The sequence below is a fragment of the Cetorhinus maximus genome, chromosome 13 (genome assembly GCF_964194155.1).
Source record: "Cetorhinus maximus chromosome 13, sCetMax3.hap1.1, whole genome shotgun sequence".
In the NCBI taxonomy this organism is placed as follows: Eukaryota; Metazoa; Chordata; class Chondrichthyes; order Lamniformes; family Cetorhinidae; genus Cetorhinus; species Cetorhinus maximus.
In genome coordinates, this window is record NC_135891.1 from 92,369,139 (window position 1) to 92,386,760 (window position 17,622).

The 17,622-nt window shown below is 38.8% G+C and overlaps 1 protein-coding gene across 1 annotated transcript in view; it reads left to right on the top strand.

Annotated features, from left to right (window-relative positions):
• Positions 1-6,535: 6,535 nt before the first annotated feature.
• LOC144688819 (myelin expression factor 2-like) overlaps positions 6,536-17,622 on the top strand; it is a 36,373-nt gene continuing 25,286 nt past the window's right edge. The window contains exons 1-6 of the mRNA XM_078555786.1: positions 6,536-6,759; positions 7,538-7,722; positions 13,103-13,155; positions 15,128-15,135; positions 15,811-15,904; positions 16,539-16,736. Coding sequence (XP_078411912.1) covers positions 6,653-6,759; positions 7,538-7,722; positions 13,103-13,155; positions 15,128-15,135; positions 15,811-15,904; positions 16,539-16,736 — 645 coding nt within the window. The 5' untranslated portion in view covers positions 6,536-6,652. The remainder of the gene's footprint in view (positions 6,760-7,537; positions 7,723-13,102; positions 13,156-15,127; positions 15,136-15,810; positions 15,905-16,538; positions 16,737-17,622) is intronic.

Here is a 17,622-nt window from a genome sequence, read left to right on the forward strand (position 1 = left end):
GAAACTGATAGCAACTTCTGGAGTTTACACATGTGCAGATAAACACAAAATTCCATAAGTTGCTGTCAGTGTTTCTACACTGCCCCATTGAGTGCACTGTTGAAGTTTCCACAGCCTACAATCAAATAGAGATCACATAACTAAAATTTTCCCTTTCACTCTATTAGATTTGCTATGAAAACCCTTGAACAAGCTGTATCTTGTTAAATGAGGTGATAACTGGGTTTTAACGTTGTACTAAGTTTATAATTACTGCTGGACAGCTTCATTATCCCTGGGAAACTAATCTTATATTTGTGGAATGTCAAATTTCTCCATTAAAATAAAAAAAGTTTTCACATATTTTTAAAATAAAATAATTAATGAAACAATTTGATAATTCAGCTTCTATATTAATCTCATGCATATGTCTCAATAATTTATTTCGTTCTCTGTAAAATTTTGTGAAAAATACATTTTACTTCCTGGTTTGTTGTCTGTCAGAATACTTTAATGTGATTGGCTGCTTACCCTGCTTGATGACATCACTGTTGTTGGAGGCCTGGAGACCCCTTCACTTGATGCAAGATTCATGCTGATGTTGGGACTATTTCTGGCATTTTCTTTCTTCAATACCAGTTTTCTTAACAACTAGAAAAGGATTAATGTTAGTGCCTTATGCTTATGAGTCAGAGATTATAATGTCTAACCTCTGTGAGCCAGAGAGAGAAAAAGAGAAAGGTATAAATAGAATGAAAGACAAACAATTTCTTTCCTCATTCTACATTGATTTATTTTCTTTTAAATAGTTTACTTTTTAAAGCAAAGAGTATTTTTGAAGCGAACAGATAGGATAGTAGGTTGAGGGTGAGGGAGCAACTGGCTCCTCATTACTCACCCTTGGGAGTGAGAGTGGATAGAAGGTTAAGGGTGAAATGAGTAATAATGATGCAAGTAGAAGGAAAGATAAAGTGATTTCATGGATGATTAAAAGAAGAGGTGGAATAGTGATGGGAGTGAGTGGGTAGTGAAAGGTGAAGGGATAGGGAGCACAATAGGAGCAAGGAGCGGAGGAAACATGTATTTGAGACAGAGGATGGGAAAGGAGCTGCTGAAGGCTACATTTCCTCTATAGCCCACACAAAATGTAACCTGGATCTTTTGATCTCTGTTACCCACTACATCATGCCACCAGCCACTGCCCCCATCTGAAAAAAGAAAAAAACAATAGAGAACAAAAAAGAGATAAAAATGAGATAGCAGTAAAGAAAGAGAAGGGGCAGATGAGACAAGGAAAGAGAGAGAAGCAGCAACTGAAAGACAGCAGAGGCAGATAAGAGAGAAACTGCATTTTCTGAATTATCGTGTGCAAAGCTACAGGAGATAGAACAATAATATGCTAAAAATGTTGGGGGTTATTTTAACTTTTAGTACTAGGCAAATAATGGGTGACAGCAAATTGGTAGCTCCTTTACATCTAGGCCCCTTATCCACATATCCCTTAGCATGCTTAGGGAGTTGGTAAAGAATGCCTATTGTTTGCCCTTACCCAATATGGTGATTGGTGCTCTTCTGCTGGGTGTATGCATGAATATCTTGCCTGCCATTTTGGGGCCTTAGTAGGCCACACAACTCTTGAAAAATTGGCATTATGCAACCAAATTTCTAGGCCCATAAATCAATCCAAGGCATCTCTATTTTTTTAATACAAAAACAGAATTACCTGGAAAAACTCAGCAGGTCTGGCAGCATCAGCGGAGAAGAAAAGAGTTGACGTTTCAAGTCCTCATGACCCTTCAGCAGAACGGAGTAAAGTTAGGAGAGGGGTGAAATATAAGCTGGTTTAAGGTGGGGGGGGGTGGTAGTAGGGACAAGCAAGCAGTGATAGGAGCAGATAATCAAAAGATGTCACAGACAAAGGAACAAAGACGTGTAAAAGGTGGTGATATTATCTAAGAGAATGTGCTAATAAAGAATGGATGGCAGGACACTCAAGGTACAGCTCTAGTGGGGGTGGGGTGGAAAGACTGACAGGGCATTACAGGTATAGATTTAAAAATAATGGAAATAGGTGGGAAAAGAAAAATCTATATAAATTATTGGAAAAAACAAAATGGAGGGGGAAGAAACGGAAAGGGGGTGGGGATGGGGGAAGGAGTTCAAGATCTAAAGTTGTTGAATTCAATATTCGGTCCGGAAGGCTGTAAAGTGCCTAGTCGGAAGATGAGGTGCTGTTCCTCCAGTTTCTATTTTTTTAATGTCAACTTTCTTGCCTTTTGTCTTATCCTTGACTATTCTTACTGTCAAATAAGTATCCGTCTCACTTTTAAACATCTCAGTTGCAATTCCTTCTGGAGATCACTATTATGAACTGAGGAAGAAACAAGTTGATTTTTCTTTTCCTAATTTCAAGGTTACCAAGGCCACTTGTAACACTGAGGCAACTCACAGTAATGAGATCAATTGTAACACTGAGCAATTGTAATTCTAAGAGCAACTGTAGTCTCAGGCCACTTGTAGTATTGAGGACAAATATTGCACTAAGGGCAATTGTAGTGCTGAGGTCCACTGTGGAGGTAAAGTCAAATGTAGCACCTGTACTGCCAACCATTTAAATCAGCATAGCCAGGCATTTTCCTGCTCTGTGTGACTCAGTTATGTCACGGGTGTATTTCTAAACTGAGCCATTGAATGAGCCAACATACATATATTAACCAAATAGTTGCTCATCATAACCACCTGCATTTTACGTGGACAGGGTGTGTTTTGGACATCTCTTCATCCTGCTGGTGCTGGATAACAAATTTTTATGCATATTTCATCTGATGAAGTTACCATATAATAAATTCTGCATTATCTCTTAAAATCATAGAATTGTAGAACCATGCAGGAGAGAAGGAGGCCATTTGGTCCATCAGGCTTGCGCTGGCTCTTTGGTAGAGCTATTCAATTCATACCCCTCCCTTTTCCCATGGCCTGTAAATTTTTTCCCTTCTAGTGTTAATCCAATTCTCTTTCGAAAGTCACTATTGAATCTATTTCTACCACCTTTTCAGTCAATATATTTCAGATTGCTACAACTCGCTGTGTAAAAAAATGTTTCCGGGTGTCACCTCTGGTTGTTTTGTCAATCATTTTAAATCTGTGCTGTTTGGTTACCAAGCCTTCTGTCACTGGAAATAGTTCCTCCTTCTTTACTCTATTAAAAATTGTTCATGGTTGTGACTGCCTCTTTCAACTCCCCTCTTAACCTTCTCTGCCTCAAAGAGAACAATTCCAGTTTCTTCATTTAACTTAAGTCCATGGTAGGCAGGTAATTAGCCAAATTCCGCAAGGGATAATAAGCATCAGTTAGAGAGAGAGAGACAAGTGGTTATATAGCTTGAATGGCACCATTCCATATCAAGATTGGGGTGAGGCAAGGAGGCAGGCCTCCATGAACTACCACTGGTACAGGAATTGAATCTGCTCTATTGGCACCATTCTGCATCACGTTCTAGCCATCAAATCAACTGAGAAAACTGACCCCACCTCATGCCTGGTGATACTAATCTAATAAATTTCTTCTGCACCATGTCCAAGACCTTGACACCCTTCTAAATACTCAGCTGAAGCCTATCCAGCATTTTATAAAGGCTTAGCATAAACCTCATTGTTTTTGTACTCTGGCTCAATCAATAAAGCCAAGGACCTCATATGCTTTGTTAACAGCCTTCTCAACTTGCCCTGCCATCTTCAAAAATTTGTGTGCACGCACACCCAGGTTCAATCTCCGTACTGGCTGTGGTAGTTCATGAAGGCCTGCCTCCTTGCCTCGCCCCATACTTGATGTGGAATGGTGCCCCTCAAGCTATATAACCACTTGTCCCTCTCTCTAACTGATGCTTATTGTCCCTCGTGGAATTTGGCTAATTACCTACCTACCATGGATGATGGATTTAAGTTAAATGAAGAAACTGGAATTGTTCTCCTTGTGGCAGAGAAAGTTGAGAGCAGAGTTGAAAGAGGCGGTCACAATCATGGACAATTTTTAATTGTTTCTACCACCTTTTCAGGCAATATATTTCAGATTGCTACAACTCGCTGTGTAAAAAAATGTTTCTGGATGTCACCTCTGGTTGTTTTGTCAATCACTTTAAATTTGTGCTGTTTGGTTACCAAGCCTTCTGCCACTGGAAATAGTTCCTCCTTCTTTAAAATTGTACCATTTAGATTGTATTGCCTCTCCTCATTCTTTCTTCCAAAGTGTATTACTTCACATTTTTTCTAAATTTCATCTGTCATCTGTCTGCCCATTTCATCAATTTGCCTGAGTCATTCTTATGTCTGTTACTATCCTCTTCATTATTTACTATATTTCTGAATTTTGTGTCATCAGCAAACTTTGAAATTATACCCTGGATACCCAAGTCCAAATCCTCAATATATATCGAAAAGAGCAGTGGTCTCATTTCCAACTCCTGGGGAACACCACACCTTTCCAGTCTGAAAGACAGCTGTTCACCATTACTCAATGTTTTCTGTCCCTTGACCAATTTTGTGTGAATGCTGCCAGTGTCCTTTCAATTCCATTGGCTTTAATTTTGCAAATGGGATTATTATGAGTTACTTTGTCAAACACCTTTTGAAACTTCATATGCACAAATTAACTGCACTACCCTCATCAACCCTCTCTGCTACTTCATCAAGAACTTGATCAAGTTAGTTAAACACAGTTTACCTTTATAAATCCATTTCCCCTGTATTTATTAGTCCACACCTTTTGAAATGTCAATAAATTTTGTCATGAATTATTGTTTCTAACAGTTACTCCAACACCGACATTGTTTCCGAATTTATTCCCCTCCCTTTTGTGAATAGTGGTGTAACATTTGTGATCCTTCAGTCCTCTGGCAAAATCCCTAAATCTAAGGAGAGTTGGAAGATTGTGGCCAGAGCCTTACTTCCTTCAGTAACCTAAAACACATCTTTTTCAGAGCAGATGACTTTTCTACTTTGAGAACTGGCAACCTTTTAAGTATCTCCTCTTTATCTATTTTTATTCTATCCAACATATCTATTACTTCCTCCTTCACTGCTACATTGACAGTATCCTCTTCTCTAGTGAAGACAGATACAAAGTACTCATTTAGTACCTAAGCCATGGCCTCTGTTTCTGTAAGGATATTGCCTTTTTAGTCCCCTATCAGCAGCACTCTTTTGACTATCTTTTTACTATTTATACATGCTTCTAAAGCATTTTGGGTTCCCTTTTGTGTTAGACACCAAGCTATTTTCATTCTCCGTCTCTTTGTCCTTTTTTTTTGTTAAATCCCCTCTATACTTTTTATGTTCAGCAACTGTGATTGTGTTAAATATTGTGCATGTGCAGAAGGGATAAGGCATAATTTATTACGGGCAGGTTTATCAGTCCCCAGCAGTCCCACTTTGAAACTCATTCTGATTTTGACTGTCACTTTGTACATTATGCCTAGTCTTCCATCCTGTCTAAATTGTAATAATCACAGGTTAAAATGTAAGTAATAAGTTTGGGCCAAGGAATTAGTTCTGATGTAATAGTACATTGTGAACCATTTTGCCTCCTCTCCTAATGGATGTGCATCAAGGATGATGGGGTATTACTTTTGGAATTGTGGGTGATGGATGAGGTGTTTCCTGTTGTTGATTTTAAACTCTGGGATCCCCTTCCTATATCTTTCCATCTCTTTATGTCCCTCTCTCCTCCTTTAAGTTGCTCCTTAAAATCTACCTCTTTGACCAAACTTTTGGTCACAAGTGGCTCTGGGTCAAATTTTGTTTGATAATACTCCTATGAAGTCTCTTGTGGAATTTTACTATGTTGTGCCCCTCTAAAAAAGGGGAAATTTTGTTGGATCTATTATTTGATGATAGTGGGACAACACCATGTCTCCTTCAGGATTCAGTTAAAAGAGGTATACTACCTACTTCATCCTCAGCTGTCAAGCTGCTGCTGTATTAAAGAATTAGCGCACCTTCAGCTAAACTCCCACAGCTCTTTACTTGCTTAAAAACTTTTACACCTCAAACTAAATCATGAGGGATCTAGACAGGGCAGATGGAAAGAAACTGTTTCCATTGGTTAAAGGGTCTAGAACCAAAAATTCTGAAAGTGATTGGCAAAAGAACTAAAGCTGACATGACAAAAAACTTTTATATGCACCGAGTGGTTACGATCTGAAATACACTGCCTGAAAGGGTGGTGGAGCCAGATTCAATCGTAGCTTTCAAAAGGGAACTGGATAAGCACCTTAAAGGGAAAAAAATTGCAGAGCTGCGGGGTAAGGTCAGAGAATTGGGACTAGCTGAATTGCTTTTGCAGAGAGCTGGCACAGGCTCGACAGGTAGAAAGGTCTCCTTCTGTACTGTAATAGTTCTATGATTGCTTTTTCCAGTTCTGATGAAAGGTTGTTAAATTGAAACGTTAACTGCTTCCCTCTCCCCACCGCTGCCTGACCTGCTGAGTATTTCCAGCATTTTCTGTTTTGAGTTCAGGTTGGCCTGTACACGTGGTCCGGTTGCCCTGGAGACTTGGCGGGAATCCAGTGTGACGTCACCCGAGGGTAGTGAAGCTGTACCCAGAATCCTTCACGCGATAGCGGGCAGTCGCCATTCTGAGTCGGACAGCACGATCTTGGTGTTTGTTGCTGCGTCGATGGCGGATTTGGAGCCCACACCCCAGGAGCCTGTGATCAGCAACCCCGAGCTGGAGGAGAAGCAGGATGAGAACCCGAGCGGCGGCGATGAGGATCAGAACCAGAGGTGCGGCTCTATGTGAGGGAAGGGAGGCCGTGTGGCTATGGCAACGGCTCAGGCTTCAGTTGGGGCTGCAGGCCGCGGCTCCGCGCGCTGAACAAAAGGCCCAAGGTTCCAGGCTGAAATGTGTGGCCTAGCTCCTTCTTAACAGCGGGGAGTGAGCAGGTTCCGCGTGCCTGATTTACTTGGGAATATTCTAAATTTAATTAGATACCACCTGTTCAATCCTAACTCTTGAGACTAATTCACATTACATGTGAATAAACAATAATACTTTACTGTTTTATGTACGGTTTTCTCCTAGACAAGTAGGGGTCTATATATTTATAATTTGTATTCATACCTCACCTCATCTTCCCACTACCACATTTGAGCGGGTTTAGGAACCGTCTCGCGCCTCTTTCTTTGCGCCTGGGCTCGAACCCCGCCCCCTTTCCGTCTGTGCGTGTCCCCGATCTCTCTCTCTCTCCCTCTCCCCCCCCCCCCCCCCCCCCCCGACTTTGAAACCTTCCCTTCTCCATTTGCGTCTTCGCTTCCCATTCTCCCGTTTTCCCTCTGGAGCAATCACACGAGTAATATTTTGGAGCCTGGGCTGCAATTAGCTGTTATTTATCGGAGTTCCAAAGCCACCATTGCCCTATTAAAGGGATAATTTGGCTTTTGTGTTGTGTTTCGTGGGCAACATCATATTTGAATAATTTGTTTTGAGGGGAAATCATTAACTGCAGCTGTTTGGATCCAGAGAGAGATTGTTGATATCGAAACCATGTTTTGTTCTTCACAGCGAAACAAATGAAACTTCAGTTCAAAATGAAAAAAATGATAAGCTGAAGGAAAAAAGCAACAAGCGTGGAGGGAACCGCTTTGAGCCATATTCAACTAACCGAAATGCAAGATTCCGGGTTTTTGTGAGCAATATCCCGTTTGAAATGAAATGGCAAACACTTAAAGATATAATGAGAGAGAAAGGTAAAGTCAGGTTTACTGTGTTTATTGGAAACTTTTTAAAATTGTTGAATTAACAAATATTGTGTACTAACTATAAATCAGTTTTCACCTTCAATTCCTGATGCCAAAAGATCTTGAAGAATAAGCTCTCTTATACAGAAGAAATTTCATAATTTTAGTTGAAGTAACCAACGACTTTGTAATTAAATGTTTCTTTACAGCTATTCAGAAGGATGTATGTGAACAATAAAAGCAGGAAATTTGGCCAGCAACACTTAACTGTTTCACTATATTGGAAGAAGGGAAGAACAGAATGCTCAGGTTGAATTGGTGTCTTGGGTGTTGACACTAGAAATTTAGGAAAAAAAGAATTTGAGTTGGTAAAATGTATTAAACATTTAGTTTGTGGGGTGGACACAGGTTGATATATCAACACATGTTAGAGTACGATGTGTGTTCTGCCAATGCTGTTCTGGAAATTGGGAGCAACTTCAGTTCTTGTTTTGTTTTGCGAGCAGGCCAGGTTCTCACCTAGGATGGGATACCCTTGTCAAATTATATTCATTGCTGATAATTGTGGGAGAAAAATGTTAGATTTGTAATTGACTTGTATTGGATATCTTGTTAATTGAACAATGCTGACAATTTAAACCAGCTTACGATGTAAAATCTACTTTTATCTTTGCCAATTTAAAAAAAATCAAGTTTGGGCGCACTGCGAGTGATATTCTGGCAGACCAAACAATGCTTAGAATTGAGCGATTGGGGAGTAGTGTATTCTGTCAGAGATACCCCATTAAGTTTGAGGAAAGAATTAATAATTGTTAGTCTGTCAATCCTGGTCTAGGTAACCTGCTTCCAGTTACCTTCCACCACCTTTGTAACTGACTGTTAGTAAGGGTGTATGTGGTCAGTCTGGGTTGAATTTTCAGTGCAAGTTGGCTTGCATCTTCGAGATACATTTTGCAACTTGTGGCTTGAGGTTGATTGAGAGCTTACATGGGGAACGATGGGCATGAACCTTCATCCTACTTGTAACAATGTGGTACCCTGCAGAAAATAGTTGAATATTTAACATGCAGATAATTTCCAAAATTGTTCTTCCTCCAGCGTTTACAATCTTTACAGTTACACAGTGATTGATTTGTAATCAAAAGAACATCAGATGTTGGAAATCTGAAATAAAACAGAAAATGCTGAAAACATTGGCATGTCAGTCAGCATCTGTGGAGACTACAGAATTAGACACTTTACAGGTTATTCTATTTCTTTGTTTTGCCCCTCCTTTTTTGTTACTTTTTAAATGTGTTTTTCTGTAATGTTTTCCAGTTCTGATGAAACTGTACACCTGAAATGTTAACTTGTTTGTTCTCTTCACAGATGCTGACTTAAGCTGAATGTGTTTCTGGGGTTTTCTGTTTTTGTTATACAAGTGCAAAACCATTATAATGTAGTTTACTCTTTAACTATTATGCTTCTTGCCTGAAGAAAGTATTTTGCAATTTAGAATCAGACTGGGACACCAATTGGGATAGTATACAATTTGGCTGTTCATTGAAGCCAGAGATTGTAAAACTGGATACAGGCCCTCCTCCGAAGCGAGCATGGACCTCTCCGATAATATAGCCTAGCATTAAAACATGCTGCTTTTTAATACTTGTGAATATTGTGGCAAGGTCCCGTCGACCAATCTCATGATTAACTTGATTTTTTTTTACATAAAGGACACAGGTAATAAGTAATGGAAATGATGGAGCAAAATAACAATGGAATAATTATTTGGCATCATCTTGGTATTTTGTGGAGTTGGGGGAAATGTTGCTGCTCTTCCAAAGTTGTTTATATTTTTAAAAGTTACTTCATAACGTTTTTTGTACTATCCCTCTGTCCCCTCAAAAATGAGTTGTAAAGGATTGAGCAAGAGATTGATGAAGTTATACATTGGAGTATTTTTATTTCAGTACACACTTATCCACTAAAGGTGGGAGAGAGGGTCAGTGCTGGGTAGAAGCAGTGCAATTCCAGGAGGGCAGTTTCTTGACAAGATGGCTGGCTTTTTACAAGTATTTTATTTCCTGAAAGTGCAAGCTTCATGAAGATCGCACTTCTAAATTATTGGGGTTACCTCTTATTAGAAAGAATACCTATTTCTGCTCAAATCTTTGGCAGCATTGAACAGTTGGTACAGTAATGTTTGTATTGCAACATCTGAATGTTTTTGTGAATGGGGATTTTTCCCCCCATTAACATCAGTTGTCAGAACTACAGTTGACAGCTAAACTGGATTTGGTTTTCTTGTAGCGACAGTCGATGGAAACAGATCAGTGGCTAATGTACATTTTACTGTAACTTTATTCTGTGTTTTTGTTTGAAGTGTCATCGTTTGAAGGATAAACTGTGGATTAAGCCGTCATAATTACATGATTGCTTTGCTCATTTGGAGTTTTGTTAACTTCAAGTATTTGTAACTTTTCTCTGAAGATAGCATTGTTGAGAAATGGTATGTCTTTTTTTCAATATTTGAGTTGAAGGTCAATGAGAAATGCCATCATGTGTATACCGTAAGTTCACAAACTTGGTTTAACAAAAAGGCCAGTACTTATGTGCAAATTGATGCAATGCATGTTTGAGACTTGATAACCTGAATAGCCTGACAAAAGACATATATTGTCTTTAAACAAGTGTGGAATTGTTTCAGCTAACATTGTTATATCTGGAACAGTTTGAAGTAAAGTTGGATAATTATTCAAACAAATGTCCTTGAGTTGGGGATATTGTGCATTGAACATTGAAGCATTTATGGCTCATTATGGTATGAGCTATCACTACAGCAAGAATTCTACAATAGGATGAAACATTATAGTGTTGCATCCGTGAAAGATGCAGAGAATCACTATTTTGTCTCTTTCCACACCCCATTGCTTTAATGTCTTGGTGAATAAACTGATTATTCTGACTTTCTCCACAAAAAGTAGACGAACTTTTAATGTTTACTAAATTCAGTTATATAGAAACTGTGGACATAAGTTAATTATTTAATTTTACAGTGAGGTTTCTGCTGTTCAGAAAATGTATCTAAAATTTCCCTAACTTTATTTCCTTAATTATTTTCAGTATATTACCAAAAATCTGTTGCCTTCGATAACAAACTGACACATTTGACTCTGGAAAGCCATATGTGGTGAACCTTCTTTGCCATTTAATTGTGTGTTCAGTATCTGAGTGAAAAAGGATTATTGGTGTTTCAGAACAGAAGCGTGAACAGTCCACCATGGTGCATGCTGCTGCTGCTGCATAGGACTACTTGATGGCTCCAGTATTTAGTAGTCTGACAGGAAAGAAATCTTTATCAGCAGACATTGTTATATATGCGAAACCACTGTTTAAGTGCCATATTTCTAGGTTTGTGTAGACTCGCACCTTTCTTGATGTAGTGATGGCTTCAAGCGGTAAGACTCAAAAGTTGGTGGTCTATAATTAGTGTAACATTGGGAATGTGCCCATGCAGATCTACATGTCCTTGGTTTTGTAGACTACTGATGATGTCTTTAAATGATTTAGATAGTAGAGTGGTGGGATTACGGTGGTACAGGTGTGTAGGGAACCAAACTCAGTATTCAGCCTAAAAGTAGCCTTTGTGTGTTGCACTAAGCCAATTTAAAAACAGTTGAGGCCGAGTGCAGGAAAGGTACCACAGTTCTTTTTAAGAGCAAGTTTTAATTGATATGCAGATTTTCTCCTCTATTCTGGGGCGGGGTGGTTTCTAAAGTAATTTCTCCCAAAATGGCATCATGATGCAAAATGCCACAGGGTTGTGGAACCTAAGTTTCATTCCATTCTCCATTCATGCATGGGAATGCTGAATTCAGGTAGGTGAAGTTCACAGGAGTCACCTCTTTGTAATTTGACAATCAATTGAGAGCAATATAGATGAACTCCAGGGAATTGGGTGCCTCTTCTTTGAATGTCCTCACAAGATAAGTTCAGATGAAGAAAGCCCTTTGGCCAATTAGACCCCATCTAGTATACCATCTTACCGTTGTAATGCCTTTTTAATCATTTGATTGTGAATATAATTGCAGGATCCATAAAGAACAAAAATGCAATTTGTTCATTTCTAGTTACATTGCACCACGTTATTTTTCTAAACCCCCCCCCAAATTAAAGATCCTTATTAATTAATGGCATGAAAGCTGATAACAAATGTGCACGAAAGTTCAATTCTGCACAAGATCACGGTATTAGTGTCTCAGCTGCCAGATATCTCCATTTGGAGCTTATATTAAAATATGCAAGGTGATCTGTGCAGATTGCTTACTCCAAGTTGAAATTTTATTGTAAATCTACAAAACTAATAACTCCTGTCTTGCATAAACAGAAAGCCAGACTTTAATACTCACGTCAAGCTAGAAAGTGCTTGTGATTTGTGTCTCATGCTTGATTCATCTTTAGTTTATCCTTTTCCGTATCCAAAAAAAAGTTGGGCTGTTACTGGTTTTGCCAGAACAGGAATTGAAACTGAAATTGTCTGTTGAAATTCTGTGGAGCCAAAGTGCAATTTACTGTTCTGTATAAAACCTAATTAATATTAGCTATTTCTGGGGGTGAGGGATGAGAAAGGGGTTTGATGGCAGCAGCCTTTTTGAAATTTTAGCTTGCTCTTCAGAGGGACTGACTGTGCTAAAATTGTCTTGGCTGATGGCTTAGTGTTTTGCACATGTAAATGGATACTAGCATTGCAGTAGGTGGGAACTCTTGATCAGTTCCAATTTGTTAAAACAGAACTTGGTCATATAATGGTTTGATTCTTTCACAGTTGATTAAACAGTACATGAAGGTGATCTTAACAGAAGCAGACTCGGCTGCTTATGGTGGTTGCTGGTGGGGATGTCACACATATAATGCAATAACTTCTACATCAGTATAAGTATCTTACCTTGAAATCTGCAGAATGTTTATGGCTTTCATTTTTGAAGTTCTGATTGCTTAAATTTGATAATCGCATTGGTTGTAGATCAGGGAAAGAGAAATATGTGCACTTTGCATATTATAATGTGACATCCTTATTGGCTGGGCACATTTGAGAAGAGTTCCAGTTTGGGAAGCGCATGTGTTCACGCTGGGTAGAGGTAAAAGGGCCTGTTGTATGTAACTTTGTTAGTAACTGGTAACAATGATATTAAGGGCTGTGGTTTAATATGACTATTCTAAGTTGGGTTAGACTTGGGATCACTGCACACCTGTACATAGCATAGTAAGAAGGTTTAGGTATATGGAATGATATTCTGGGCTTTTAGAGGGCTCAGGTTACTACATAACGTTGTCAATGTTTTTGCTGAATTCCATTGTTTTCTTGGCTTTTCTCCTTCCGTGTATGTTTCGTCTGGGATCTGGTTTGTAGTTGGTGAGGTTACTTACGTGGAACTCTTTATGGATGCGGATGGAAAGTCGAGGGTAAGTGATAAAGAACTAGTTCTTCTGTGGTTTCATTGCAAATGTAAAATACCCAGGATATGGAATACTGGAAGTGGGCTTTGGTTAGACTTTGAAATCTAAAGACCAGAAATGTGGATGTGGCTAGGTGGGGGAAGAAAAGCATATGAATGTAAAGCCATAGACTGTATAGCAGGCATATTTGGTACTATTTGTCTGTGTTAAAGTAATACCGGTACTATTTTTTTTTTTGGTAGTGTTTGACATGAATGGCCTCTTATTTTTGTGCTTTTCAAAAGTACATGAAAATGCTGTTGTACAATAATATGTAAAGTACCCAGAGTAGTTTCATCACTAGATTCCTTTAATTTCCTCTCACCAATTCCACATTTTCTACCTCTGCCCCCTGAATTCAATGATCGGTTGGATATGGTTTTGCAGGCGCTGGCACATATCTGGTGTATACCAGATTGGCCATTTATAATGAGTGAGCCTGTATCTTAAATGACTACAAGCTATTTGACTATGGAAAGCATCACAGTGGAGCCTGATCCTTTCCTTGGTTCACACCCATACTTTCAACAGGAGTTAATGGATAGTTATCAGATGCTCTGACTATTTTTCTAACTTTTTGACCCCTATTGCTGCTCTTGTTAAGTTTGGCACTGAATCTGGGACCTTTGGTTCTGTAATACCACACCACATTTACTTTTTTAAATTAGTGTGTGGTTTTATGTGCCATATTGGTTTTTCACTTTGGGGCTTGACTTCATTCTTTGTGCTTTCATACATGCCCCCTGTGCATTATCATGCAATGTGCATAGATTAGTCATAGTGTTGGTGCTTGCCTTCTGAATCACTGAAGCCTTCATTTGGCATTCATCTTTGGGGAATGTTCACTTTTGTCAAATAATGTATTTTTAAAAAATCATACCAAATATATCTGCTATATAACTTCAACAAGCAACAGGTAAGGGATGACAGATATTTTTGTCTCTTTAGAAGTTATGCTAGCCAGGGTTGCAATTGTCAAAGGGGGAAATTCGTTCTGATCCTTAAACAATGGTGTTTAAGCATAGAATAGGATGTTGAATAAGTTGTAGGTGGAAACAGTGTGAAAGTGGAATGGATTTTAGTAGCATTGTTGGAGTGATAGTTTGACCTAGGGTTTCTGAAGAGAATCATATGAATATATTTTGGTTATGAATCTGAATACAGGGCTGCCACACTAGCAAGGTTTCCCCATATTACTCAAAGTGGGTGTAGTCTTATTTGAAGTAAACACTTTATAATCATTGGAAACACTTGGTTTGACTTTAAGGGTAATCTGCACCTTGTGCAGCATCCACTTTGAAATAATTGCTGGGGGCACCATGCCTAGATTATTTTGTTTCAATCAGTTTTGTAATACATGTAACAAGTACATTTGTTCACTGAATTTACCCACAGGCTCCAGTAAGTAAGTTAAAGGTTGGAAATGGTCGAAGTGTCTGTAGTAAACCTCAACTAGTTTTGCAGAGATTATTTGGTCTCTCATTTTCCCCTCCCTTCCCCGGGCTGTTTGAAAGTATTAACATGGCCTACTCTCGGATCTACCAGCTGCTGGGTGCTTTTAAGAGTGGCCTGTGGGAGTCACCTACCACATTTTGTGTCCAGCTTCTTCCAGTTGTGACTCCCAGCTTTTGCTTGGTCTGTCACCCTCATAGCATGGCCAACGTTGGGAATTCAAAAGCACTGAGTCTGTTCCCCTCTGTTTCATGTGCAGTTTGGTGGTCCATGTTCCATCTGCACTGTACAAAAACAATTTTTTTGAAGAGGATAATGTATAGTACAAAGGATGAGGTACTAATTTCTAGTTATGTGGGGAAAAATTGTGGCACCCCCTATTTAAATGTCAATAAAAGTACTTCAATTTTGTTGAACTGCTTTTAATTTACTTTGTGTAATTTTACATTTTTCTTCTTCTTTACATGCTAATGCCTGTGACCCAAAGGGATGTGGGTAAGTTTTCTTTAGATTTATTTTCTCCTTCTAATTGTCATGTTTTGAGTTGGAATTAGTGTTTGTCTAAACCATGTAGGGTAACTGTAGCTCCCCCCGAATACTGATCAACAGGGACACTTAAACTGGGGAGGCCCATATTTGACCCCTGGTTTGTGAATTGTAGCTGGATGCTTATAGGAGGTGAAAGGGAGTGCAGGGACAGTAACATCATTTGACCTCCACATCTCTGGGTGTGAGAGGAGACTATCAACTAAGTTTCCCACTGCTGATTGCTATTCAGCATTTCCTGCTGTAATAATGCACATTGGATGAGGACATGAGCAGACTTAGCCATCATGCTTCCTGTGGATGAATTACTTGCTAACACTGTGTAGTAGCACAGCTTGAAAACTGGGTACTTGAAAAGGAAACTGGGAAGTAGTGAGTTCCCAAGGAGCTCGTACCCCAACAAAGTGTTAATGGGTTCTGCGGAGGAAAAGAAAACTGTCAAGGGGAAAATAAGAGGGAGGATTGCTATGTCTTTGATTAGAGCGGTGAATGGGGTGATCACCACTGGATATACAGTCTGCAGTTAGAAGTGATGTGAAGAAAGGTGATTGCATATTACAGTCTAGCTGAAGTAGTGACTGGAGGGGACTATTGCATATGCAATGTACCACATTTCTCTTTCAGTGTTGTTGAATTCAAGAGTGAAGAAAACATGAAAAAGGCTGTGGAGGTTATGGATAAGCAAAGTTTCAGTGGAAGACCTCTTAAAGTGAAAGAGGTAAAACATTTCATTGTGTTGTAAGATTAAATGGGGTTGACTTTGAGCACTTAAAATTTACCAATGTATTTTGGGGAATAAATGAAGGGTGAGATGGGAGACTACTTGAATTGAGTGCCTCAAGGTGAACTGAGCGAGTGCTGACATTGCTGCTACATTAACAGGTCTTTTTATGTTATGTTTTTATTGATGGTTTATAGCTTATTCTGCCATTGACAGTTTCTTCCTGAAAAGGTGAATTTAATTTTTCATAAACCTTTCACTCAGTATCTGATTTTTTTAAAAACAAATTTGTAATTTGAAGAAAATTCATTAAGCTTGAGAGAATTAAATTCCCTATGCACGTGTTCTATCCAAAATTAACCATTCAATGCAACTATCATAACTGTCTCTGCCTTGGATGAAACGTACTGCTCCCAGTATGTGTTTCTATTTATTTAGTTTGATCATGTTTACTTAGACATAGTAATGAATAGAGCTCTAGGTGATGAAAAAACAACTGTGATATAAAGGGAATTTAGCATTACAAAATAAAGGTAAGAATTGAACAGTATTCAGAAATTGCTGTCTACTTTTTAAGATGAATGTGGGCAGTATTTTTCCACAATATCATTTTTAACTTTTTTAAACACAGGATTTGGATGGTGAGCATGCGAGACGTATGATGCAGAAGTTCGGTGGTTTTGACAGGATGGGAATGGGTGGTGGAGGAGGTGGAGGAGGTCCTGGAATGAATATCCCACCTGCTCTCTTGCATAACTCTCAGGTCCCCAGAGATGTTCTCAATGCCCTGCAGGCTGGCAGACTTGGAAGCACCATCTTTATTGTTAATGTGAGTTTGTAAATGCTAACAAAATATACATTTTTTTAGTAAAAGCATTGATAAAATTTGAGGAAATGTTTAGTCTGGTTGGAAATATTAATGTAAAAGTTTGAGAAAACTGCAAAACTAGTTGTCCCAGGTTTTTTTATTCCAAATGGAAGTAAAATGGTAAGAGAAAATAATTGTTCTGACTTTCTTCCATTCCCTTTTTTGCATGTGATTCATCCACTTTTTGTATGTCCCTATATTCCCCTAATGATATAGGAGCCCCAGTAACTGATAATTAATTCTGCATTAAAAATAATGGGCGAAGTGATAAAATTACTATATAAAGGGAAATCATGCCTAATAAATTGGAAATAATGCCTAACAAATTTATTAGAATTCTTTGAGGAGGTAACAAGCAGAATAGATAAAGGGCAACCAGTAGACTTAATATATTTGGATTTCCAAAAGGTGTTTGACATGGTACTGCACATAAGGCTGCTTAATAAGATAAGAGCCCATGGTTTTGGGGGATAGTATATTAGCATGGATAAAGGATTGGCTAACTAATAGAAGACAGAGTTGGGATAAGGGGGGCATTTTTGGGGTGGCAGCCTGTAACTAGTGGAGTGCCACAAGGATCAGTGCTGGGGCCTCAATTATTTATAATATATTAATGACTTAGATGAGGAAAGTGAATGTACTATCACCAATTTTGCAGACAGCACAAAAATAGGTGGGAAGGCAAGTGATGAGGATGACACAGTCTACAGAGGGATATAGACAAGTTAAGTGAGTGGGCAAAAACTTGGCAGATGGAATATAACGTGGGAAAATGTGAGGTGATGTACTTTGGCAGGAAGAATAGAAGAGCTGAATATTATTTAAATGGAGAAAGACTGCAGCACAG